We start from the raw sequence: 27,002 nt of genomic DNA on the forward strand, positions 1-27,002 counted from the left end.
GGGGGTCAGGTCTCCCCCTCCCCAGTGAAAGTTGCGCCCCTGGCCCAGCGTAATCCGGTGGTTATTCCAAACATAGCCAATAAATATGTGTAATCCTATCCTTTGTTTATTCCAAACATAGCCAATAAATATGATGATAAGATGACGGTCGGGATAGTGAGACAGTCAGACTGGTCCGAGGTTATCAAGTGACAGTATTTACTATCAATATTATGGGTGACATTGGGAACACACTGGCTCAGAGTCTGAGTGGAGTGTGTGTGTGTGTGTGTGTGTGTATGTGTGTGTGTGTGTCCCATTCTAAGGCCACAGTCACAGACATTATAAAGAGGTGGTGTTTATAAAGTCACACTTTTTTTGCATTGAGGGGGCCAGTCGCTAGTCAAAGTGGTCGGGTTGGCTGGTTTGTGGTGCAGGTACGTTTAAGCTTTTCCATCAACGTTACTCTTATAAATACTATTTTAAGTTATTGTGATAATATTGTGCAAGATGAAAAATTATTATTCTGCATGTTGGCCGGAAATGATCAACAATGCAAATGTTTTAACTCAATTGAAAATATTTGGTTCATAATATGGATAATTAACGGTTCATTTTTGTATTATAACTCTGGTTGTTATCTTATTTATCATTGCCATCCTGCAACATTTTTACCGCCACATACAATTTCACAGAGTTATATGAATGAACCCACAGGAAAGCTCTCAGGGTGTAACAGAGGGATAGGAACAATGCATTTACTATTTACATTATATAAATTGAATTGTCACTTTGTTAGTTATAAAAACTGTCCAAAATAAGTTTGATAGTTGTGCAAATATCAATTTCAGTGGCAATCATTGTATTTGTACTGTGTTTGGAAGTTGAGATCTGAGATGCTAGTCGTTTTCCACCTCATTTGCACTGTGTATATTTTCATTGGTTATCCATACAAAACTCATGCTGGATCAATTTGTATACATCTACACAGACACCCACCCACCCACCCACACCCACACCCACACACACACACACACACACACACACACACACACACACACACCAAGGTTATTATAGTTTAGTGTTTTAATATTCATTATAATTTCTATTCGTTTTGAGAATGTTATTTGACATTTGGTTTATTTTCAGTTCGTTTTCAGGTCCACTTTAATAGTTTTTATTTATTTACAGTTTTTTAAAACTTTTATGTGTTTTTGGGGATGTCAGTTCTTGCCACTGTGTAATGCATAAGATGATCGGTCAGGTCAAAGGTTAGGTTAGGTTTAAAGGTAGACTCAGCGAGATGACGTAGATGCACGAAGTAAACAGTAGTGGTACTGCAAAAACCAGGAGCGTTTTGGTCCCGTATCTACCACATTGTAGCAGTGTGAAGCACACCCATGTACATTCGTAGATACTCCGTATGACTGTATGAGAGCAAAGTTTTACATCGTGCTCATGTCATTGCGCTCGTTCAAGCAGATACATTTTGTCAAGTCATTCAAAGTGTGTTGTTCTAGGGCAAAAAATTGTCAAAAACCATGTGATCAATGGTCATGAAGTTTTGACTGCAGTCGACCGCAAGTTTCTGTAGTTGCTCTTCATCAACTTCATCCTGCAGTTGTCACTTGCATATTGGGAGCCTCCATTGTCAACAATCATAAGGGGGGGGTTGGCTGCTGTTTTATGGGCTCTTAACCAACCATGCTTCTTTTTTTTTGCTAAGTTCATAACTTGTTTTGTACATAATGTTACTGCTACCGTCTCTTATGACCGAAAAGAACTTCTGGACATCAGAACTGCGATTACTCACTTCAGATTAGACAAAGAGTTTTTCTTCAATGAGTCGGACGGGAGGGATATACTACAGACAACTGACCAGGTCCAGATCCCCATCATTCGGTGGAGAAGGAAACTGAGATTTGGAGGAAAACGTTCAGGGTGCCTTGTTAGGATCAGGTGACGAGTGGCTAATTTGCCTTTGCCTTCAGTCCTGATAGCTAACGTTCAATTGCTGGAAAATAAATCGGACAAACTGAAAGCATGTAAATCCTACCAACGGTACATTAAAAACTGTAATATCTTGTTGTGGCTGAACGACGACATTAAGAACATATAGCTGACAGGTTATACTCTCTATCCGCAGGATAGAACAGCAGCCTCTGGTAAGACAAGGGGCGGAGGTCTATACATATATGTAAACAACAGCTGGTGCACGATATATAAGGTAGTCTCAAAGTTTTGCTTGCCTGAGGTAGAGTATCTCATGATAAGCTGTAGACCACACTATCTACCTAGAGAGTTTTCATCTGTATTTTTCGTAGCTGTCTACATACCACCACAGACCGATGCTGGCACTAAAACTGCACTCAATGAGCTGTATACAGGAAAACACTCATCCAGAGGCGGCGCTCCTAGTGGGAAAACAATTCAGAGGGAAAACAATTCAGGACCACCTTTACTCCACACACAGAGACGCCTACAAAGCTCTCCCTCGCCCTCTACTTGGCAAATCTGACCATAATTCTATCCTCCTGATTCCCGTTTACAAGCAAAAATTAAAGCAGGAAGTACCAGTGATTCGGTCTGTAAAAAAAAGTGATCAAATGAAGCAGATGCTAAACTACAGGACTGTTTTGCTAGCACAGACTGAAATATGTTCCGGGATTCTTCCGATGGCATTGAGGAGTACACCACATCAGTCACTGGCTTCATCAATAAGTGCATCGATGACGTTGTCCCCACAGTGACTGTACGTACATACCCCAACCAGAAGCTCACTCATTGCAACATCCCCACTGAACTAAAAGGTAGAGCTGCCTCTTTCAAGGAGCGTGACTCTAACCCGGAAGCTTATAAGAAATCCCGCTATGCCCTCCGACGAACCATCAAACAGGCAAAGCGTCAATACAGGACTAAGATCACATTGTCCTACACCTGTTCCGATGCTCGTGGGATGTTGCAGGGCTTGCAAACTATCACAGACTACAAAGGGAAGCACAGCTGAGAGCTGCCCAGTGACATTAGCCTACCAGACAAGCAAAATAACTTTTATGCTAGCTTCGAGGTAAGTAACATTGAAACATGCATGAGAGCATCAGCTGTTCCAGACAACTGTGTGATCACGCTCTCTGCAGCCAATGTGAGTTAAACCTTTAAACAGCTCAACATTCACAAGGCCAGACGGATTACCAAGATGTGTACTCCGAGGGTGCGCTGACCAACTGGCAAGTATCGTCACTGACATTTTCAACTTCTCCCTGTCTGAGTCTGTCATACCAACATGTTTCAAGCAGACCACCATAGTCCCTGTGCCCAAGAACACTAAGGTAACATGCATAAAATTACTATTGACCCGTAGTAGCACTCACATCTGTAGCCCTGAAATGCTTTGAAAGGTGGGTCATGGCTCACATCAACACCATTATCCCAGAAACCCTAGACCCACTCCAATTTGCATACCACCCCAACAGATCCATAGATGATGCAATTTCTATTGCACTCCACACTACCCTTTCACACCTGGACAAAAGGAACACCTATGTGAGAATGCTATTCATTGACTACAGCTCAGTGTTCAACACCATAGTGCCCTCAAAGCTCATCACTAAGAAAAAGCCCCCGGGACTAAACACCTCCCTCTGCAACTGGATCCTGGCCTTCATGATGGGCCGCCCCCAGGTGGTAAGGATAGGTAACAACACACCCGCCACTGTGATCCTCAACACAGGGGCCCCTCAGGGGTACGTGCTCAGACCCCTCCCGTACTCCCTGTTCACTCATGTCTGCACGACCAGGCATGACTCTAACACCATCATTAAGTTTGCTTATGACACAACAGTGGTAGGCCTGATCACCGACAATGATGAGACAGCCTTTAGGGAGGAGGTCAGAGACCTGGCCGTGTGGTGCAAGGACAACAACCTCTTCCATAACGTGATCAAGACAAAGGAGATGATTGTGGACTACAGGAAAAGGAGGACAGAGCACACCCCCATTCTCAGCGACAGGTTGGAGCAGGTTGAGAGCTTCAAGTTCCTTGGTGTGCACATCACCAACAAACTAACATGGTCCAAGCATGCCAAGACAGTTGTGAAGAGTGCACGACAAAACCTATTCCCCCTCAGGAGACTGAAAAGATTTGGCATGGGTCCTCAGATCCTCAAAAGTTTTACAGCTGCACCATCGAGAACACTGGTTGCATCACTACCTGGTAATGGCAACTGCAAATAGCCCCACTATTGTTATTTACTGCTAATCTGTAATTATTTGTTTTTTTATCTCTGACTTTTTAAAAACGTATTTTCATAAAACAGCGTTGTTGGTTCAGGGCTTGTAAGTAAGCATTTCACTGTAAGGTCTACATCTGTTGTATTCGGTGCATGTGGCAAATAACATTTGATTTGATTTGATTTGACCCATGCGAACTCGACCAAAGATATGACTGAAATGGGAACCAATTTGCTACGATTTATGGGTACAGTGGATATAGACAAATTAATGTGATATTTGAGGCTCTATCTCACTAAGAGATTGTACAATGTACACACAAAATATTGTATTATGAGTTTTTGAGTGTGTGATATGGGAGTAAGATACATGATTATTTCAACATTATAAAGAAAACCTTTTATAAACAATGGCAACACTGCCATGTTGATCTGAGCCTTGCTGTTGGAAATCCACATTAGTGTGCGACTTTCAGCTGTCTCAGATGCACCTCCCGCGACTTCACTCCTCCACTTTCGTCTACAGTCGTTTGCTTTAGCCTTACCACTCAAACGAGCCCAATATCTGCGGTGCTGCTCATGGCAACGTCCTCTCACTGAGTCTACCTTTAAATGATGCTTTAAAACCCCATTGGAAAATAAAAAAGAATGGGCATAGATGTCAATTCAATGTCCATTCCACATTGGTTCAACATAATTTCATTGAAATGATGTAGAAACAACGTTGATTCAACCAGTGATTTTTGCCCCCCCCCCCCATAATTCATATGGTTTTTATTTTATTTTAGTTCGTTTTGGAGTCAAAGATAATAGTTTCAGTGTAATTTAGTTTTTTTCAATCGGGTTTATTAATTATTTACTGAATCGTTTTTTCATGATTCGTTTTCATTTTAGTTTCAGTTTTAGTGTACGATAATAACCTTGACACACACACCTGTCTAGTCTGCCTAATCTGACTCTCTACTACCCTTTACTACCTCTGTTTTGGAAATAATCCATGCTGTTATCACAGACAACTTCTATCCTCAGCTCCCGTCAGAGATTTGTGGATGCTGTGACAGGCCACAACAGACTTTATGTAACAAGGAAGACAGGACCACAGGAACACATGTAGACATGCACTCATACGTTCATGAGCAGGAATAAAGAGCTCCTTGACCACGCACACCAGTGGTAACATGAACTTTACCCAGTACCAGGACATTTCTGCTCAAAACCTGTTTACTTGACCACAAGTGGTTCTTCCAGCAAGCCATCAAAATCTATAAAGAAATGTTTAATTGTTTAATTGGCCACAAAATCAACATTTTGCAATAGCCATCTCGGTCTCCGGACTTGAAAACCTGTGGTTTGAATTGAAGAGGGCAGTCCCCTCCATAAGCGCAGACGAAGGATATCAAGGATCTGGAAGGATTCTGTATGGAGGAATGGTCTCGATCCCTCCCAATGTGTTCTACAACTCATAAAACATTTTAGAGGAAGACTCAGGGCCATTTTCCTCACAAGGTGAGGTATTGAAAGGTATTGAAAAAGGGGTGTCAATCATTTTTACCCTTAGCTTTTTGAGAACAAATGATATTACTTGGTAAACAAAATATTTTTATCTGAGAAATTGTATTAGTACTACAGAAAATAATTTCCAAAGTGTTTAAGAGCATACAATATAGCTCAGTACTTGATTTTTTTTATTTTTACAGTTATTTTTGCTCATCTTTATCAAGGGTGTAAATAATTTCGGACTCCACTGTGTACCCACTCATTCAATCAATAAGGGCAGAATCCTAACATTAATTCACATTTTTGTGCAAATCTGTTAAATACACTGAACAAAAATATAGAAGCAACGTGTAGTGTTGGTCCCATGTTTCATGAGCTGAAATAAAAGATCCCAGAAATGTTCCATACATACAAAAAGCTTATTTCTCTCAAATGTTGTGAACAATTTTTTTTTACATCCCTGTTAGTGAGCATTTCTCCTTTGCCAAGGTAATCCACCCACCTGACAGATGTGGCATATCAAGAAGCAGATTAAACAGCATGATCATTACACAGGTGCACCTTGTGCTGGGGACAGTAAAAGGACACTCTAAATGCATAGTTTTGTTACACAACACAATGCCACAGATGTCTCAAGTTTTGAGGGAACACACAATTGTAGTACTGACTGCAGGAATGTCCATCAGAGCTGTGTCCAGAGAATTTAATGTTCATTTCTCTACCATAAGCCGCCTCCAAAGTAATTTTAGAGAATTTGGCATTACCTCCAACCAGCCTCACAACCGCAGATGCTGATGCTCCAGATACTCAACTCGTCTAAAGAAGGTTTATTGCTTCTTTAATCAGAACAACAGTTTTCAGCTGTGCTAACATAATTGCAAAAGGGTTTTCTAATGATCAATTAGCCTTTTAAAATTATAAACTTGGATTAGCTAACATAACGTGCCATTGGATCACGGGAGTGATGGTTGCTAATAATGGGCCTCTGTACGCCTATGTAGATATTCCATAAAAAATCTGCCGTTTCCAGCTACAATAGTCATTTACAACATTAACAATGTCTACACTGTATTTCTGATCAATTTTATATTATTTTAATGGACAAAAAAATTGCTTTTCTTTCAAAAACAAGGACATTTCTAAATGTATGTTAATAGATTATTTAATTTATTAGAGGTGCAAATAATTCAACAAACCTGTTTTCACTTTGTCTATGATGTATTGTGTATATATTGATGAGAGATTTATATATTTTAGAATAGGGCTGTAATGTAACAAAATGTGGAAAAAAAACGTATTTCTGAATTCTCTGTAGATTCACTTTCATTCAGTTGCACAGTACAGAATAAACTGTATAGCAGGGGTGGCAAATTTACAGCCCACAATCCAAATCTGGCCAGCAAGCCTGCAGTGGATTTGGGGAAATTATAATTATGGTTGAAAAACAACTTCTGCCAATGTCTTCAACCAAAATGCATTTAGGCATTTAGGCAGGGATCTAGTCGTTAGAGGATACTGTTGAGAATGTTCATATTCATGTGTAAAGTGTATCAATCAGACAACGATGATCGGACAACGATGTATTGTATAGACAGAAATAGGAACGGTTATGTACAATGCTTATCAGAGCCTCCTTTCTATGTTCCAGCTGCATTGAACGTTAACACCAACGCCAACCCCAGGGGAGACTGCCAGGTAAGTGGTCCCGCCAACACGTTTCTACAGTATATACTTTATTCTGTATATATATACTGATATATACTTTATACTGATTTCGAAGTGTGTTAATACTGTGTTTTGTGCTGCCCGTGCTGTCCACCCCTGGGAAAATAGAGTTCTCCATTCAATCTACTATGTCCCCCTTTTTGCTACAATACATTTCAGAAATGGTTTCCCGGAAACAGAAGCCTGGCCTTGGACTAAGAACCACTTTTAAATGGAGAATCTCCATTGAACATTTATTTTAGTCTTGGACTAGGCTGAATCAGTGTCTGGAAACTGTCTCTCTGTGTTTTAAGGCTAGGACCTTGTGCCGCAGCATTAAGACACCTGCAACATGCTGAGCAATCTGATGGAGATATTCTGTTTCCGATACAGTTGATGTGATAGACTCAGCCGTCGGTGGGAAGAGTTAAAAGCCATTGAAGTGCAGCTTATCAACAGTGCAGTTCATACATGCATTCAGACCCTCAATTAGAGGCAGAACAGCACACACACATACACCAGTGGGGATTTACACATACATAACCTTTCCTATAGCCAATACTAAGCCACATGCTTTGACATTGAGGTTAAAGAAAGTGTGATTTCTCAATTTACCTCGTTTAGCTTACCGTTACATTAGACAAATCAGGACGACAATATTATTGTAATGGTTTTTTGTATAAAAAATCTTACATTACAGCTCACTTTGAGCAAATTTGGAATTTATGTATGTTCACAATTAAACGTCTCCGTTTCAGCTACACCATGGTATCCGCTCCTGTCCTTCCATGGCCTACCAGCCTGTACAACCATTAGTGGATACCCTGAAATGCACTTAATTAAATTGAGGTACACCTGTGACTGGCAGGGGTAGGAGGGTTCATTCAAGAACCAAAACAAACTTCAACCCCGTTGCACACACACCCTCCCCCCTCACACATACATTATATCATAGCTGCCACCACTATGTCATAGCTGCCACCGTTGTCACCAAACTGATTGTCACCATTGATAATGTATTCATACATAGGAAAGACATACACACAAACAAACACACACTACTGTCCTTTGAAACTCTTGTACCCACACACACTCTGCCACACGCCATTTATTGACACTCCAAACACAGCCAGCAGTTAATCTGTCACCTCCACACTGACACCGAAAACAACCAGTGGACACAAACACTGCAGACGGGGGCTACCGCCACCATGTTTACGCTGTAGACACCAGCTTCACCCGGCCTCCCTCGTTGTGGCAACCAGCCGAGCATGTCGGTGCCTTGGCGACCAATATCACCCCACCCTCACTACATGCCTTGTAGATCTGTATGTGTGCAGTGTGCAGGAGTGACAATGCAAAAGTTGATAAAGAGGTCATTGCTTCTAATGTCAATCATGAACACACCTGAATCAGCCTTTTGGTGAAACTGCTAAATCATGTTCAAGTGCACCTGCTTGCTTGAATAAGGTGAAAGCACAATGATCAAATCAAAATCAAATCAAATGTATTTATATAGCCCTTTGTACATCAGCTGATATCTCAAAGTGCTGTACAGAAACCCAGCCTAAAACCCAAAACAGCAAGCATGGTCAAATAATAATAATCACAGGCAGAACAGTTGAAACTGGAGCAGCAGCACGGCCAGGTGGACTGGGGACAGCAAGGAGTCATAATGTCAGGTAGTCCTGAGGCATGGTCCTAGGGCTCAGGTCCTCCGAGAGAGAGAAAGGAAGAGAGAAAGAGAGAATTAGAGAGAGCATACTTACATTCACACAGGACACCAGATAGGACAGGAGAAGTACTCCAGATATAACAAACTGACCCTAGCCCCCCGACACATAAACTACTGCAGCATAAATACTGGAGGCTGAGACAGGAGGGGTCAGGAGATCCGATGGCACCCCCGGACAGGGCCAAACAGGAAGGATATAACCCACCCACTTTGCCAAAGCACAGCCCCCACACCACTAGAGGGATATCTTCAACCACCAACTTACCATCCTGAGACAAGGCCGAGTATAGCCCACAAAGATCTCCGCCACGGCACAACCCAAGGGGGGGCGCCAACCCAACCCAATGATGAATGGCTGTGGGTGTTTGAACCACCTGCATTAGTGTAGCCACATTTTTTCAGATGCACCGGTATTGCCACAAGGGTTACAACGATATCGGGCATTATGGATTATTTCAAATGAGTTTGGCTGCATCAGGGTCCTGTGTCTTACTGATATATTACTTCATCTATCCATATATATTTACATTGATACATGCTGGAGAATTAAGCAAAAAAAATTGGGAGACAAAATGTGTGTTACTTTGGGAACTAATTTAGTCCCCATGCGATCCCTCTCAATTCCACACTGCCAGTATCTTGTGTCTCCCCATGCAGGCCTACGTGGAGCTGACCGAGCTGATGAATGACCAGCAGAACCAGCAGGGCTGGCAGGAGACGGGCCGATGGGTGGGCTATGAGGAGAGCTACGACCCCGAGGCCGGGGGTTGGGGACCCTCACATATCTCCTACCTCACCTTCAAGAGCCTCATCCAGCTGCGCCGCACCATGAACACAGGTCAGAACAGGGCCGTGTTTATTAGGGTACACAGTGGGAAATGTTTTGAAACGCTTTGCAATGGAAATCGAAAATGAACATTTCTTAGTCCAGGTAGAACCTCGTGTTTTGTCCCATGGTTGTGTTCATTAAGGCACCAAACTGAAGAAAATGTACTGAAACAGGGAGGAACTACTTGGGCTTGTCCAATGAGAAATGCTAATTGTCATTTTAAGTTCTGAAATGTTTTAAGACGTTTTCCGTTGCATGCCCTAATGCAGTGTTTACAAACTAGGGGTTTGCAACCCTATGTAGGTTGCTTGATTTGAAAATAGGGTCACAAGACAAACTCTGGAGAAAAATTGCTGCTTGGTTCATAGAACCATTGTGATTGAGTAACGTTCGATATCCGCTGAACAGGTCGTGACAAACAAAGTGGTTTCCGTTTACTTCCTACAAATGTCGCTCTAACTTGTGAACGGTTAAAGCTATAAGCTATTACAATGCTCACAAGCCACACAGACTCGGGGGGGAAAAGAACATCATAATTGAAAGCGATGATGGTGTTCTTTTCTACACAGAATGTCATGCACAATTATTGCCTGATAATCTTCTGAACTTCCTAATACCTTTCTGATGCATTTCAGTCACTTCAAACCATACTTCCATCAGATTGAAGTACTGTCAGACTGATTTGTAACAGCTGTCATAGCGGCCAAATAAAACATGAAACATTAGCTATTGATTACATCACTTTCTTTACATGGTGAGGTTGTAAAAAATACATATATATTTATACATATCAAAATGGGGTCACTGGCCAAAAACATTTGGGAACACGACCGAGTATAGAGTTGAATGGAGGAAATGGTCCAATTCCAATAGTTTTCAAATGCGTTCTTCCTCCTTCTCTCATAGAAGTATTACTTATCTGAATGGAATTTATTTGAATTTGAATGGAATAGAATAGAATAGAATAGAATGGACTGAAAAGCCTGCCAACTGGGCACGCCCCGTCATTTCAAAGTGGACGTTTGGGTAATATTTGGCTGAGATGTTGATCACTGAGATTTCAACCATTATTCACCGACTCAAAAAGACAGCCAGAAGTTTTGTAAATTCCCAATATGTTATCAATATGCTTTCAAACATCTAAAAGCACAACTAAATTCCAATGGAAAAACAATATCTGCTTTTTAGTTTAGGTGTCATCTAAATGTCTTATCTGCGCTTTCAACCATTTAAAAGCACAACAAAGTTCAAATGGCAATACAATGTCAGATATGTTATATTTATACAACAACTTAATGAGTTATCACTCTGTTTCATCAAATAGCACAGCCAAATAACCTGGATTGCAGTTGAAATTACATTAAAAGTACATATTGCAGCGTCTCCCGAGTGGCGCAGCGGTCTAAGGCATCACTACAGACCCGGGTTTGATCCCAGGCTGTTTCGCAGACGGTCGCGACCGGGAGACCCGCCTCTCCCGAGTCCGTACGTGAGTTGCAGCAATGGGACAAAACTTGAATATTAATGCTTTCTATGATTAATTAGGAAGAGATTTATACTAGTTACAGTAAACTAAACTCAAAATGTAGCCATGGATGTGTTACACATTTTAAGGTTGAAAAAATACAGTTACATTCATTTGTAAGATAGCCTTAACTTTATGCTGTTTACTGTAATACAAAAATACAGTGTCAAGAAAAAGTATGTGAACCTTTTGGAATTACCTGGATTTCTGGGTCATACAATTTGATCTGATCTTCATCTAAGTCACAACAATAAATATTGAATATTGCTGAACTGAAACAGTTATGCAAAAGAGGAATGGTCCAAAATTCCTCCTGACAGTTGTGCAGGTCTGATCCGCAACTGCAGAAAACGTTTGGTTGAGGTTGTTGCTGTCAAATGATGGTCAACCAATTATTAAATTTGGTTCACAATGTGAATGTTTACACGGTGTGTTCAATAAAGACATGAAAACATGTAATTGTTTGTGTGTTAGTTTAATCAGAGTGTGTTTGTCTACTGTTGTGACCTAGATGAAGATAAGTACAAATTTGATGACCAATTTATGCAGAAATCGAGGTAAATCCAAAGGGTTCCCATACTTTTTCTTGCCACTGCATTGTTGAATTGTGTTTGGTTGACAACGCAGGAGAGTTTCATCTGAGCCACTGGCTTTATCCTATTCTTTAACTTTTATTTTTTGTTGAGATGAAGATGTGAATACAACATACTAATTATTCATTTGTAGACAAACTGGAATGAAATCCAGACTAAGTCAGTGGCACAGATGGATCTATGCAAACAGAAGACACATCTCCTTCAAATGTTGATGCTTGGTTTCGTTGACAACCAAGCACAATTCAATATCCAGTTTGTCTCAAAATGAATAATTCGATACTGTATGTTCGATTCACATCTCCAACTCAACCAAAAATCTAAGTCAAAGAATAGGGCAAAATCTTATCAAACTTGTAATTCACTTTAAATCAAGTTGGATTTCATTTACCCTTTTCTTTAACTTAGATGTTTGGTTGAGATGGTGACATCCAACGTATTAATGAAGCAATGTTAAATCCATTAGTTTGTGCCCAGTGGGTAGTTCCTTCTTCTTTTAGTGAGGTAATCAGTGATCTGGCATGACTGGATTAGCAAAAGCTATGTTGTAACTCTGTCTTTGTTGCAGTAGCTACCTTGTAAAGGGAAAGGAAGCATTTATTGAAAAGTGTTTGAACAGGTTTGAAGATGAGTGAATATCATCAAGATAAGATCTTGAGAGAAATTATCAGATTTTGACCTTGAAGCTCGAGTGAGCTCCGTCAACTGCCCTCTAACTATAGAACCCGTCCGAACCTGTATTTCTAGATTGTGTTGCAATATAAGAGGAAATTACCTATAGGGGTACTGCACCTGCATATTCCTTCCCATACAACCAGTCTACATCAATGTCCTGATTCAGAGGGGTTGGGTTAAATGCGGAAGACACATTTCAGTTTAATGTATTCAGTTGTGCAACTGACTCGGTATCCCCTTTCCGTTTCCCTTCCTTCGCAGTTACTCTCTCTCTTCCACCCCTCTACATCCTTCATTCTTATTTTAACCCTGGCCCTGTTCAACCTCTCAACCTGTGATGTTTCCTGTGGATTGTTCAGGTGTGGTGATGCTAGACCGGGTGGAGCGCAGTCTCTCTGGCATCGCTGAGAAGATAGTGGATGACTTGATCAGCAAGAAAGAGATCAGGCCCAGCGATCGGGATGGAGTGCTCCGTTCCCTGCTCCAAAACCGCAGGTGAAGTTCACTAAGTGTTCACTAAGCTACGCTTGTATGATTAGTCAGCTTGCCTAAGACCTGAAGACTTGTGTTTGCTGTCTATGTAAAAGTCTAGGCTTTAGCGCAATGGGTTCAGATGGTCTGTCACAGTAAAGTCCTACTCAGGTCTTTGTATCGGAGGTGGTTCAAAGCCAAGCCATACCACTGTCCATAAAAATACTAACTAAGGGACCAGTGAGGAGGAAGGGGAGGAGCATCCCACTCAGAGGAGGAAGGGGAGGAGCATACCACTCAGTGATTTTTTATTTATTTTAATTTTATTATTTTTAGATAAAATTATACTAAATACAATCACAACATCAAATAACTGATTAAAACACACGGTTTTGCAGTGAAGATCTACAGTAGCCTCAAAAGCACCCTCTAGGGTAGCACCATGGTGTAGCCTGAGAACAGGCTTTCTGTCCTCCTCTGGGTACATTGACTTCAATACAAAACCTAGGAGGCTCATGGTTCTCACCCCCTTTATAGACTTACACAGTAATCATGGCGACTTCTGAAGGACATCCTCCAACCTATCAGAGCTCTTGCAGCATGAACTGACATGTTGCCCATCCAATCACAGAATCAGAGAATCTACTGAAAGCTACAGCTACCTAGTACTACAGTGCATAAAGTGTGGTGAGTAGTTGTGTCAAAGAGAGAGAAAAACAATAGTTGAACAGTTTTGGGAAAATACATTTCTTCACAAATGAAGGAGAAGCAGCAGAGAGAGAGAGAGAGAAAGCTAGCTATATTTTGTTGTACTCATTTCTTCCTTGTTAACCTATCACTTACTTAGCTAATGCAGCTAATTTAGCCTACTCAATAAGCTGACTCAGAGAGAAATGCTATGTATGTTAGCTAGCAGACTAAGGCTTTCCAACACTGCAACTCTTCCAAGTCAAGGTAAACTTGAGGTTTTATTCATTTATTTCCACCGGGGCCCGCCGGTGTAAATGCTAAACTGCTTGCTGTACGCTGTACTGCATGATTGTACACGTGGATTGGATTGTGAGTTTACGAACATGTTAATTTGAGTTTGTTGACAATAATATTAATATGGTGAAAATTATGTAGGCTGTGTAGCAGCTAACAGTTATGATATGAAGGTTTGGCTTGGAGAGGGTTTTGCGCCTGGTCACAGACAGCTGTTTTGTTGTGCACTGAAGTCCACAAGCGAAGGGAAAAGGTGAGAGGAGGAGTGCGTGTAGATTCGAAAAGGAATTATACAACGTGCAAAGTAATGATGCTATATATGGCTGCTATGAAAGTGAACTCTATACGCAGGTGATTAGGGTGTATTCATTCTGCCAATTCTGTTGCAAAATGTTCCTTAAATGGAAGCAAACGGAATGAAATGGGGAGGGACATACCTGAATTTGTTCAATAGAAACTCTCGTTTTAGTTTTTTGCAACAGTTTGGACTAATGATTACTCCCCAGATCAGCTAGATGCAGGCAAGAATGTGCAAGGTGGTATTGAATGTGTCACTGTCTGTCACCTTGATTACTCCAATTTGTCTCTCGACCGATGTACCCATATTATAAACTTTAATTTGAAGGCTAGGTTGTAGCAACCTCATGATGGTTATAGGGAAAATTTGAGTATCATGTAGTAGCCTAAACCTGTTGATGTTACATTGAGTTAAGTGAACAGAATATGAATGACAGTCATCCAATATGCAGGAGTAGAAATAAGGCCATGCTGTAAGGATCGGCGCTGGAGACGAGAAGCAGGTACAGGGAGTGAACCATGGACAGGAACAGAATACAGACAGCGTCTGGACAGGGGAAACAGAAATGACAATAATGCTGACACGGGGATGAAACAGACAGATTTAGAGAAGGCAATCAAAATGTGAAGGAGTCCAGGTGAGTCCAATGAGTGCTGATGCACATAACGAGGGTGACAGGTGTGCGTAATGAAAGGCTGCCTGGCACCCTCGAGCGCCAGAGAGGGAGAGTGGAAGCAGGCATGACAGCACCCCACCCTCTAGGGACGCCACCCGGCGTCCCACCTGGGCAAGCCTGATGGGCCGGCCGAGGCATGGGCGCTGGACAAGCTGGCTGGGGGCGTAGACGCCCGACGAGCCAGCAGAGGCATGGGAGCCTTGTGAGCCGGCTGAGGCGTGAAAGCCTGATAATCCTGCTGAGGCATGGGGGCCCAACGAGATGGCTGAGGCTCTAGGAGCCTGACAATCCGGCTAAAGAGTGAAAGCCTGACGATCCCGCTGAGGTGTGAAAGCCTGACAATCCCGCTGCGGCGGGGGAGCCCGACGATCCGACTGAGGCGTGGGAGCCTGATGAGCCGGCTGAGGCATGATGTGGGGTGGGAGCCTGCCGACCCAGCCGGGGCAAGGAAACCTCTCAAGCTAGCTAAGGCATGGAAGCCCGAAAAGCCAGCTTAGTCACCCCTGGTTCCATTGGCAGCGGCACCCAGACCCGATGTCACCAGCAAAACAAAAAACAAAAACCTCCCTGAGGCTTTATATAGGGGTGTCAGCATTCTGTAAGGATCGACGTTGGAGACGAGAAGCAGGTACATGGAGTGAACATTTAAGAACCACGGACAGGAACAGAAAACGGACAGCATCTGGACAGGGGAAACGGAAACGACAATAATGCTGACACTGGGATGAAACAGACAGAAGGCAATCAAAATGTGAAGGAGTCCAGGTGGATCCAATGAGCGCTGATGTGCGTAATGATGGTGACAGGTGCCTGGCGCCCTCCAGCGCCAGAGAGGGATAGTGGGAGCAGGCGTGACACATACTCATAAAGAAAATGCCACCGATCACCGCTGTTAGGGGCAGACCAGGGGCCAGTTAAACCAGTTGAGTGTATGTCTGGTCGTAACTCTACAACTTACATAGAATGGGGACCTGTTAAATTACCTAGGCATAAGCCTTTCTATGAGCTTACGTACAGTACATGAATATAAGGTGTGATTCTCTCCCCAGCCAAATTGCAGTAGAGGGCCAACCCTTGGTCGGGGGGGCGGAGATGCAGACCTTTTCTGTCAAAGAGAGGGTACGTGTAATGTGTCATTCAGTCAGCAGTCACCCTAAACAGTAATAGATCAACAATACCAACATTTAAAAACACACAAATCCAATGTCCAATGTCAACAGCCATTTTAGATAATTGATTTGACTAAATACTATACACATTACTTTTCTTTCCTCAGAGAGATGCAACTGACACTGTAGAGGCCTCTATGGTGCTTGTTGGTAAGTGCAAATCTGAATTTGAGTCAGTACAGTGTGTGTGCGTGTGTGTGTGTGTGTGTGTGTGTGTATGTGTGTGTGTGTGCACGCATATTCATGCCTGTCTATGTGTATGTATACTCATACCTCACAGGAAGTTGGTGGCACCTTAATTGGGGAGGATGGCTCATAATAATGGCTGGAATGGAGGGAATGGAATGGTATAAAACACATGGAAACCATACTGTATGTTTGATGAGTTCGATACCATTCCATTGATTCCATTCCAGCCATTACTATGAGCCAGTCCTCCCCAATTACGGTGCCACCAACATCCTGTGTCATACCTATGTATGCTTATGTATGCTTGTTTGTATGTGTATGTGTACCAGGAGCTCTGGACTTCCTGGAGAGGCCCACGGTGGCATTTGTGCGTCTGAAGGAGGCTCTGGTTCTGGATTCGGCCCTGGAGGCCCCAGTGCCAGTCCGCTTCGTCTTTATCCTGGTGGGCCCCACCAAGAGTGACATGGACTACCACGAAACCGGCCGCGCAATGGCAGCACTCATGGCCGACAAAGTGAGTTAGCAAATTAAAAGGTCCAATGAAAGAGCAGGAAGTGGAGATGAGCGAAACTGTACAGGAAATGAGAGCAGGTTAACAGGAAATGGTCATCATCAAAAACGGGATTCATGACACATTGTTTAACCAACATCAGTACATGTCTGTAAAATATGGGGGTTTCTAGGACTACAACCATGATACACTCTGCATTTAGGAGAAATGCAAAACAATTTCTCCATTGACTATGTTAATTATTCCAGGACTGGGCTGTGTCTGGGAAACCGGCCCAAATATATAACTTCACAACAATAAAAAAAGACACTAGACATCATCCTCATACTTTCTCACATCATCATTTCGTTCCCCTCTCTTCTTTTCCCTCTATCCCAGGTGTTCAACCAGGCAGCGTTCCAAGCGCAGGGCGAAAGGGAGCTGATGGACGCCGTGGCTGACTTCATGGACTGCAGCATCGTGATCCCTCCCACGGAGATCCAGGACGGGGCGATGCTCCAGTCCATCATCGGCTTCCAGAAGAAACTGTTGCAGGAAAGGCTCCGTCCCTCCGACCCCGTGTTGCGTCTGGACTTGAAGCCCCGCAAATGTGGGTGGAGGCTTATTAACATATTCTACAATAATACAATAGATTAGAATGAATTAAAATAGCATCAATACATGAGCATACACATACATAAGTGTTGCAAAAACCCACTTGCATCCATAGAACCTGTTTTGTAGTTGGTTAATGGAGGTCTCCCTCTGTTAAAAAAAATAAATAAATACTTGTTTTTCAACCACTCCACAAATTTCTTGTTAACAAACTATAGTTTTAGCAAGTCGGTTAGGACATCTACTTTGTGCATGACACAAGTAATTTTTACAACAATTGTTTACAGACAGATTATTTCACTTATAATTCACTCTCTATCACAATTCCAGTGGGTCAGAAGTTTACATACACTAAGTTGACTGTGCCTTTAAACAGCTTGGAAATTTCCAGAAAATAATGTCATGGCTTTAGAAGCTTCTGATAAGCTAATTGACATCATTTGAGTTATTTGGAGGTGTTCCTGTGGATGTATTTCAAGGCCTACCTTCAAACTCAGTGCCTAAGCTTGGACACACCAACTCATTCCAGGGTTTTTCTTTATTTTTACTATTTTCTATATTGTAGAATAATGACATCAAAACTATGAAATAACATATATGGAATCATGTGGTAACCAACAATGTGCTGAACAAATCAAAATATATTTTATATTTCAAAGTAGCCACCCTTTTCCTTGATGACAGCATTCCACACTCTTGGCATTCTCTCAACCAGCTTCATGAGGTAGTCACCTGGAATGCATTTCAATTAACAGGTGTGCCTTGTTAATTTGTGGAATTTCTTTCCTTCTTAATGTGTTTGAGCCAATCAGTTGTCCTGTGACAAGGTAGGGGTGGTATACAGAAGATTGCCCTATTTGGTAAAAGACCAAATTCATATTATGGCAAGAACAGCTCAAATAAGCAAAGAGAAATGACAGTCCATCATTTCTTTAATACACAATGGTCAGTCAATGTTTCCTTAAGTGCAGTCGTGAAAACCATCAAGCGCTATGATTAAACTGGCTCTCATGACCACCATAGGAAAGGAACACCCAAAGTTACCTCTGCTGCAGAGGACAAGTTCATTAGAGTTCACTGCACCTCAGATTGCAACCAAAATAAATGCTTCACAGAGTTCAAGTAACAGACACTTCTCAACATCAACTTTTCATGAGAGACTGCATAAATCAGGCCTTCATGGTCGAATTGCTGAAAAGAAATCACGACTAAAGGACACCAATAAGACGAAGAGACTTGCTTGGTCCAAGAAACACGAGCAATGGACATTAGAGTGGTGGAAATGTGTCCTTTGGTCTGATGAGTCTAAATTTGAGATTTTTGGTTCCAACTGCCATGTCTTTGTGAGACGCAGAGTAGGTGAACGGATGATCTCCGCATGTGTGGTTCCCACTGTGAAGCATGAAAGAGCAGGTGTGGGGTGCTTTGCGGGTGTCACTGTCTGTGATTTTATGTAGTATTCAAGGCACACTTAACCAGCATGGTTACCATAGCATTCTGCAGCAATACGCCATCCCATCTGGTTTGTGCTTAGTGGGACTATCATTTGTTTTTCAACAGGACAATGACCCAAAGCACACCTCCAGACTGTGCAAGGGCTAATTGACCTCAACCAATTGAGAGGGTTTGGGATGAGTTGGACCACAAAGTGTAGGAAAAGCAGCCAACAAGTGCTCAGCATATGTGGGAACTCCTTCAAGACTGTTGGAAAAGCATTCCTCGTGAAGCTGGTTGAGAGAATGCCAAGAGTGTGCAATGCTGTTATCAACGCAAATGGTGGCTACTTTGAAGAATCTAAAATCTAAAATATATTTGATTACATATTTGTTATCCCATAGTTTTTGATGTCTCACTATTATTCTATAGTGTAGAAAATAGTACAGATGTAGAGAAACCCTTGAATGAGTAGGTGTGTCCAAACCTTTGACTGGTACTGTATATTCCAAACCTTCCCAGCTTAGCTATACCTAATATTTTCCTAGCTTCCAAACCATCTGGGCATGCTCCTGAGGATCCTCTGGTTCGTACGGGTCGGCCATTCGGCGGGATGATACGAGATGCGAAGAGACGCTACCAGCACTATGTGAGTGACTTCACCGATGCCCTCAACGCTCAAGTTCTTGCCGCTATCATCTTCATCTACTTCGCTGCCCTGTCCCCTGCCGTCACCTTCGGAGGATTGCTAGGTAAATATTGTCTGTGTGTGTTTGTGTCGTAAGTGCTTGATTATGTGTTCGAATGTATGTGTGTGTGTGTGTGTGTGTCTGTATATACATGTGTGTTCATGTTTGTCTGTATATACATGTGTGTTCGTGTTATCTATGTGTCAGAGTGAGCCTGTCAGGTGTGCCAGATGGGTGTGATTTGAACTTTGGGGACTATTCCATTGGGTTAGGCAAGCTCAATCAAATGCAACTAAAATATTTGAAAGAAAACAATTACTTTTCACACCCATCTCTGTAACGTCATCCTTTCCCACTTCCCTACTTCAGCTGATAAGGTGGACAACATGATGGGTGTGTCTGAGCTCCTGATCTCCACCTGTGTCCAGGGAGTCATTTTCTGCTGCATCGCAGCCCAGCCCGTCCTGGTCATCGGCTTCTCAGGCCCACTTCTGGTGTTTGAGGAGGCCTTCTTTGCCGTGAGTGACTCCTCTTTTAACGCAACACCTGCAAAATGACTAAAGAGCTATGGCTCTCTACATCTGATCGACATAACACTGATATTCCATCGTGCATGCAACGATGCATCTTATTCAAGTGTTTTTGTTTGTGTGTTTTTTTCTTTCTGTTATGTTTGTGGTGTCATATCTGTTTCATCATATTTAATTAAATATATGATGAATAGTAAATGGTCATATGAGAATGCTAAAGATGTGTATATGGCATATCCTATTAGTCCAGGCAATATGTGCCAAATTTTAGGTGATATATTCACTTTTTAATCAAAGTATGATACTTGGTACACGTGTACAGTTTGGGGCCCTGATTATTTTCAAATATGGAGCCAGGGCCTCCCGGGTGGCGCAGTGGTCTAGGGCACTGCTTCGCAGTGCTAGCTGTGCCACCAGATACTCTGGGTTAGCGCCCAGGCTCTGTCGCAGCTGGCTGCGACCGGGAGGTCCGTGGGGCGACGCACAATTGACTTGGGGCGTCCAGGTTAGGGAGGGTTTGGCCGGTAGGGATATCCTTGTCTCATCGCGCACTAGCGACTCCTGTGTTAACTTGGTTGGGGTGTGTTTCGGAGGACGCATGGCTTTCGACCTTCGTCTCTCCCGAGCCCGTATGGGAGTTGTAGCGATGAGACAAGATAGTAACTACTAACACTTGGATACAACGAAGTTGGGGAGAATTTAAAAAATTAAAAATAAATATGGAGCCAGGTGGTTGTGGCGGAATAGCAAAATGGCCACCATGGCCACCTGGAGTGATTTTTGAAGTTGTAGACAGAACACGTCATTATGTTTGGTTTTGGAGATATGAGGTAAAATACATTATTTGGTTATGTAGGAATGGAAAATGGCCACCACAGCCGTCATGAGTTGTTTTTGCAATGGATCCATATCTGAAAATGTTCAGGGCTCCAAACTGTACAAGTGTACCAAGTTTCATGTTTTTATGAAAAATTTCACAGCATTTTCACATATCGCTTTGTCTACAGTATATGTAGAATACCACTAAATATCACTGACAACTGCCAATAACCTGGAGTTTTTCCATTCCATTCAGTTCTGTAAGTCTCAGGACATTGAGTACATTGTGGGGCGTGTGTGGGTGGGCGTGTGGCTGGTGGTCATCGTGGTGCTCATCGTGGCGTTCGAGGGCAGTTTCTTGGTCCGCTTCATCTCCCGCTTCACCCAGGAGATCTTCTCCATCCTTATCTCCCTCATCTTCATCTACGAGACCTTCGCCAAGCTGGGCAGGGTATACATCACCATCCCACCTCTGTCCATCCTGTTACATGACACTACTCAACTGTCATTAATGTTACATTAAGTCAGTCTACTGTCATTATTTGTCCATTACATTTCTCCACTGTCATTACTGTTACATTACGTTAATCCCCTGTCATTACATTACATTTCTCCACTATCAACACTGTTACATAAATACAGCTTTTTCAAAAAGCACAGTCAACTTTCATCCAATCGCTGTCTGTAGATTTTCAAGGCCCACCCATTGATCCTGAACTACGACCACCTCAACAACACGGTGGAGGACCCATGGCACCCAGTGGTGATCCACAACCACCTGTATGACAACAGCACGGGCAACACCACCACCACAGTCAACATCCTGGACCGGGCCTACCCCAACACGGCCCTGCTCTCCATGTGCCTCATGTTTGGATGCTTCTTCGTTGCCTTCTTCCTGCGCCAGTTCAAGAACGGGACCTTCCTACCTGGAAAGGTAATGATATTAATGAAAACATTTTTATTCAACAATTTAATGTACATTTAAAGTGGCCTCAGCTATGTGAATACAACAATGCACACATTGAGGATAATGTCAACAGACTAATTTCAATTGTAGCATGATTTCCTTTCAACAGGGCTCGTATCTTTAGTTTTAACAACTTTTTTTACATACCCACCCCCTCCCGGATTGAGGATCAATAAAGTTCAACTCAATTAAATTATTCAAGTGCTATAAGCACTTTAAATTATAAGACAGGGGACTGGGCACTAGCCTTGGAACCAGTCAGATACACTTGTCAAGCTTTGTTGTTATGTGTTTGTCTGCCTTTCAGATCCGGCGCTTGATTGGGGACTTTGGGGTGCCCATTGCTATTTTCTTAATGTGTGTTGTGGACATCAACATAGAGGATGCGTACACCCAGGTTAGTCCTTGCTAGCCTGGTCTCAGATATGTTTGTGCTCTTTCCAACTCCATTGCTCTGTCATTGTCGGACCAAACATGTTGGCATGGTGGCACAAACAGACTGGCACTCAAGTCCTTATTTCTATGACTGCAGGTTTTCTGGAAATTTTCAGACTACACAAAATTATAAACCATTTTGTTATAAAGCATTTTCAACCCTACTTTCAACTAAAGTATAAATTAACTTTGTTATAGAATAAACTTGTAGCATGAGTTGAGCATAATAAGCGCATCTTACCTGATGTAGGAATAGAACAAATTAATTAAAAGTTCGCCACCCTAACTGGTGTCTTTCCCTGGTTAGAAACTGGTTGTACCTAAGGGTCTGACGGTGTCAAACCCTGCTGCCAGAGGTTGGCTCATCAACCCGTTTGGCGAACATAAGACTTTCCCTGTGTGGGTCATGTTTGCTTGCTGTGTGCCCGCTTGTCTCGCCTTCATCCTCATCTTCCTAGAGTCCCAGATCACCACGTGAGTGACAGCTGTCAATCAGTAATCAGGCGATTTACAACGTTTACCGTTTAAATTCAGGCTTTTTCACTTGTAATTCAGGCCATTTACAAGTGAAATTGTGTGATTGTGAAATAAGTCATTGGATAGAAATTTCAGTTACAAAAGTAACTGAGATATGGAATAATAATTTATTGTGGAAAACATACTCAGAGAGTAATATGCTTGTATCTCCACCTTGCCCTCAGAAAGGCTACTGTAGGTTGTAGGGGCTAGGTTTTTTTTCTGGACAGGGTTACATTATGATGGCCCTGTCCAAAACCCCTATTCCCCATCTCCTACACATTTGTTTCTAAGGGTTGTTTCTAGACAAGGCCATAGATACACAATCCTTACCCTTAACCTTTACCCCATAACCTAACCTTTATTTTCTTCCTTGTCAGTCTGATTGTAAGTAAGCCGGAGAGGAAGATGGTCAAGGGATCCGGCTTCCATCTGGACCTTCTCATCCTGGTGGGCATGGGCGGGTTTGGTGCCATTTTTGGCGTGCCGTGGCTGAGTGCCACCACCGTGCGTTCGGTTACCCACGCCAACGCCCTCACCGTCATGAGCAAGGGGCCGAAGCCGGAGATCGAGAAGGTTGTGGAGCAGAGGGTCAGTGGGATTCTGGTGGCTCTGCTCGTCGGTGAGTGACCTCACTACTTGATCACAGCGGTGGAAAAAGTACCCAATTGTCATACTTGAGTAAAAGTAAAGATACTGTACCTTAATAGAAAATGACTCAAGTAAAAGTGTAAGTCACCCAGTAAAATACTACTTGAGTAAAAGTCTAAAAATATATGGTTTTAAATATATTTAAGTATCAAAAGTGAATGTAATTGCAAAAATATACTTTAGTATCGAAAGTAAAAGTATAAATCATTTCTAATTCCTTATATTAAGCAAACCAGATGGCACCATTTTCTTTTTTTTATGGATAGCCGGGGGCACACTCTAACACTCAGACTTCACTTACAAACTAAGCATGTGTGTTTAGTGAGTCCGTCAAATCAGAGGCAGTACAGATGACCAGGGATGTTCTCTTGATAAGAACATGAATTGAACAATTTTCCTGTCCTACTAAGCATCCAAAATGTAACGAGCACTTTTGGGTGTCAGGGAAAATGTATGAGGTAAAAAGTACATTATTTTCTTTAGAAATGTAGTGGAAAAAAAGTCAAAGTTGTCAATAATATAAATAGTCAGGTAAAGTACAGAGACTCCTTGTGGTAGTGTTTTAAAGTATTTTGACTTAAGTACTTTATACCACTGCTTGATCGGTCAATTCTTATTCGTACCATATGGTAAAAAAATATTTTCAGATACATGTGAAATATTTAAAATTGTCCAAATAATTAATTTTTTATTATTTAAAAAAAATGTATTAACCTTTTTCTCTCCAATTTCGTGATATCCAATTGCGGTCCAATTACGATCTTGTCTCATCGCTGCAACTCCCTAACGGGCTCGTGAGAGGAGAAGGTCGAGTCATGCGTCCTCCAAAATATGAGCCGCCAAGCTGCGCTTCTTAACACACGCTCGCTTAACATGGAAGCAAGCTGCACCATTGTGTCGGAGGAAACACCGTTCAACTGACGACCATAGGCTGGGCCAATTGTGCGCTGCCCTATGGGACTCCCGGTCACGGCCGTTTGTGACACAGCCTGGGATCAAACCCCTTGCGATGCAGTGCCTTAGACCGCTGCGGCACTTGAGAAGCCTTATTTAATACATTTTAAATACATTCCAACAAATACTGCAGAGATTATATGAAATGTATACATAGATGTATGCAAAATGTATATTAGAATATACAGTGCCTTTTGAAAGTATTCAGACCCCATTACTTTTTCCACATTTTGTGACGTTACAGGCTTATTCTAAAATTGATTAAATTATTTTTATTTGCCTCATCAATCTACACACAATAACCAATAATGACAAAGGACAAACAGTTTTTTGACATTTTTGCTAATTTATAAAATAAAAAAATGGAAATATGACATTTACACAAGTATTCAGACCCTTTACTCAGTAAAAAGCACCTTTCGCAGCAATTACAGCCTCAAGTTTTTGGGTATGACGCTACAAGCTTGGCACACCTGTATTTGGGGAGTTTGTCCCATTCTTCTCTGCAGATCCTTTCAAGCTCTGTCAGGTTGGATGGGGAGTGTTGCTGCAAAGCTATTTTCAGGTCTCTCCAGAGATGTTCGATCGGGTTCAAGTCCGGGCTCTGGCTGGACCACTCAAGGACATTCAGAGACTTGTCCCGAAGCCACTCCTGCGTTGTCTTGTCTGTGTGTTTAGGGTCATTGTCCTGTTAGAAGGTGAACCTTCGCCCCAGTCTGAGGTCCTGAGCACTCTGGAGCAGGATTTCATCAAGGATCTCTCTGTACTTTGCTCCGATCTTGTTTCTCATGGTCTGAGAGTCTTTAGGTGCCTTTTGACAAACTCCAAGTGGGCTGTCATGTGCCTTTTACTGAGGAGTGGCTTCTGTCTGGTCACTCTACCATAAAAGCCTGATTGGTGGAGTGCTGCAGAGATGGTTCTTCTGGAAGGTTCTCCCATCTCCATAGACGAACACTGGAGCTCTGTCAGATTGACCATCAGGTCACCTCCCTAACCAAGGCCCTTCTCCCATAATTCGCATTGCTTCCTTTTTGCTCTGACATGACTGTCAACTGTGGGACCTTATATAGACAGGTGTGTGCCTTTCCAAACCATGTCCAATCAATTGAATTTACACCAGGTGGACTCCAAGTTGTAGAAACATCTCAAGGATGATCAATGGAAACAGGATGAACCTGAGCTCAATTTTGAGTCTCATAGCAAAGGTGCTGAATATTTACATAAATAATATAAATATAAATATTTATGTTATTAATGTTTAATAAATATGCTAAAATTTCTATAACCTGTTTTTGCTTTGTCATTATGGGGTATTTTGTGTAGATTGCTGAGTTTTATATACACTGCTCAAAAAAATAAAGGGAACACTAAAATAACACACCCTAGATCTGAATGAATGAAATATTCTTATTAAATACTTTTTTCTTTACATAGTTGAATGTGCTGACAACAAAATCACACAAAAATTATCAATGGAAATCAAATTTATCAACCCATGGAGGTCTGGATTTGGAGTCACACTCAAAATTAAAGTGGAAAACCACATTACAGGCTGATCCAACTTTGATGTAATGTCCTTAAAACAAGTCAAAATGAGGCTCAGTAGTGTGTGTGGCCTCCACGTGCCAGTATGACCTCCCTACAACGCCTGGGCATGCTCCTGATGAGGTGGCGGATGGTCTCCTGAGGGATCTCCTCACAGACCTGGACTAAAGCATCCGCCAACTCCTGGACAGTCTGTGGTGCAACGTGGCGTTGGTGGATGGAGTGAGATATGATGTCCCAGATGTGCTCAATTGGATTTAGGTCTGGGGAACAGGCGGGCCAGTCCATAGCATCAATGCCTTCCTCTTGCAGGAACTGCTGACACACTCCAGCCACATGAGGTCTAGCATTGTCTTGCATTAGGAGGAACCCAGGGCCAACCGCACCGGCATATGGTCTCACAAGGGGTCTGAGGATCTCATCTCGGTACCTATTGGCAGTCAGGCTACCTCTGTCGAGCACATGGAGGGCTGTGCGGCCCCCCAAAGAAATGCCACCCCACACCATGACTGACCCACCGCCAAACCAGTCATGCTGGAGGATGTTGCAGGCACCAGAACGTTCTCCACAGCTTCTCTAGAATCTGCCATGTCTGTCACATGTGCTCAGTGTGAACCTGCTTTCATCTGTGAAGAGCACAGGGCACAGTGGCGAATTTGCCAATCTTGGTGTTCTCTGGCAAATGCCAAACGTCCTGCACAGTGTTCGGCTGTAAGCACAACCCCCACCTGTGGACGTCGGGCCCTCACACCAGCCTCATGGAGTCTGTTTCTGACCGTTTGAGCAGACACATGCACATTT

General features: G+C 42.5%; 1 protein-coding gene across 2 annotated transcripts in view; it reads left to right on the top strand.

Annotated features, from left to right (window-relative positions):
* Positions 1 to 300: 300 nt before the first annotated feature.
* slc4a1b (solute carrier family 4 member 1b (Diego blood group)) overlaps positions 301 to 27,002 on the top strand; it is a 38,981-nt gene continuing 12,279 nt past the window's right edge. Inside the window, exons 1-16 of one of the 2 annotated variants that reach the window (XM_042305218.1) lie at positions 301 to 416; positions 7,354 to 7,400; positions 8,168 to 8,258; positions 9,802 to 9,982; positions 13,126 to 13,261; positions 16,245 to 16,314; positions 16,472 to 16,514; positions 16,883 to 17,067; positions 17,443 to 17,653; positions 19,641 to 19,844; positions 20,151 to 20,299; positions 21,387 to 21,581; positions 21,819 to 22,067; positions 22,408 to 22,497; positions 22,843 to 23,009; positions 23,432 to 23,673. In XM_042305218.1, coding sequence (XP_042161152.1) covers positions 9,826 to 9,982; positions 13,126 to 13,261; positions 16,245 to 16,314; positions 16,472 to 16,514; positions 16,883 to 17,067; positions 17,443 to 17,653; positions 19,641 to 19,844; positions 20,151 to 20,299; positions 21,387 to 21,581; positions 21,819 to 22,067; positions 22,408 to 22,497; positions 22,843 to 23,009; positions 23,432 to 23,673 — 2,098 coding nt within the window. In that variant the 5' untranslated portion in view covers positions 301 to 416; positions 7,354 to 7,400; positions 8,168 to 8,258; positions 9,802 to 9,825. The remainder of the gene's footprint in view (positions 417 to 7,353; positions 7,401 to 8,167; positions 8,259 to 9,801; positions 9,983 to 13,125; positions 13,262 to 16,244; positions 16,315 to 16,471; positions 16,515 to 16,882; positions 17,068 to 17,442; positions 17,654 to 19,640; positions 19,845 to 20,150; positions 20,300 to 21,386; positions 21,582 to 21,818; positions 22,068 to 22,407; positions 22,498 to 22,842; positions 23,010 to 23,431; positions 23,674 to 27,002) is intronic. The other variant, XM_024387081.2, reaches the window with a different exon arrangement.

This window comes from Oncorhynchus tshawytscha, linkage group LG24 (assembly GCF_018296145.1).
Source record: "Oncorhynchus tshawytscha isolate Ot180627B linkage group LG24, Otsh_v2.0, whole genome shotgun sequence".
Classification (NCBI taxonomy): domain Eukaryota; kingdom Metazoa; phylum Chordata; class Actinopteri; order Salmoniformes; family Salmonidae; genus Oncorhynchus; species Oncorhynchus tshawytscha.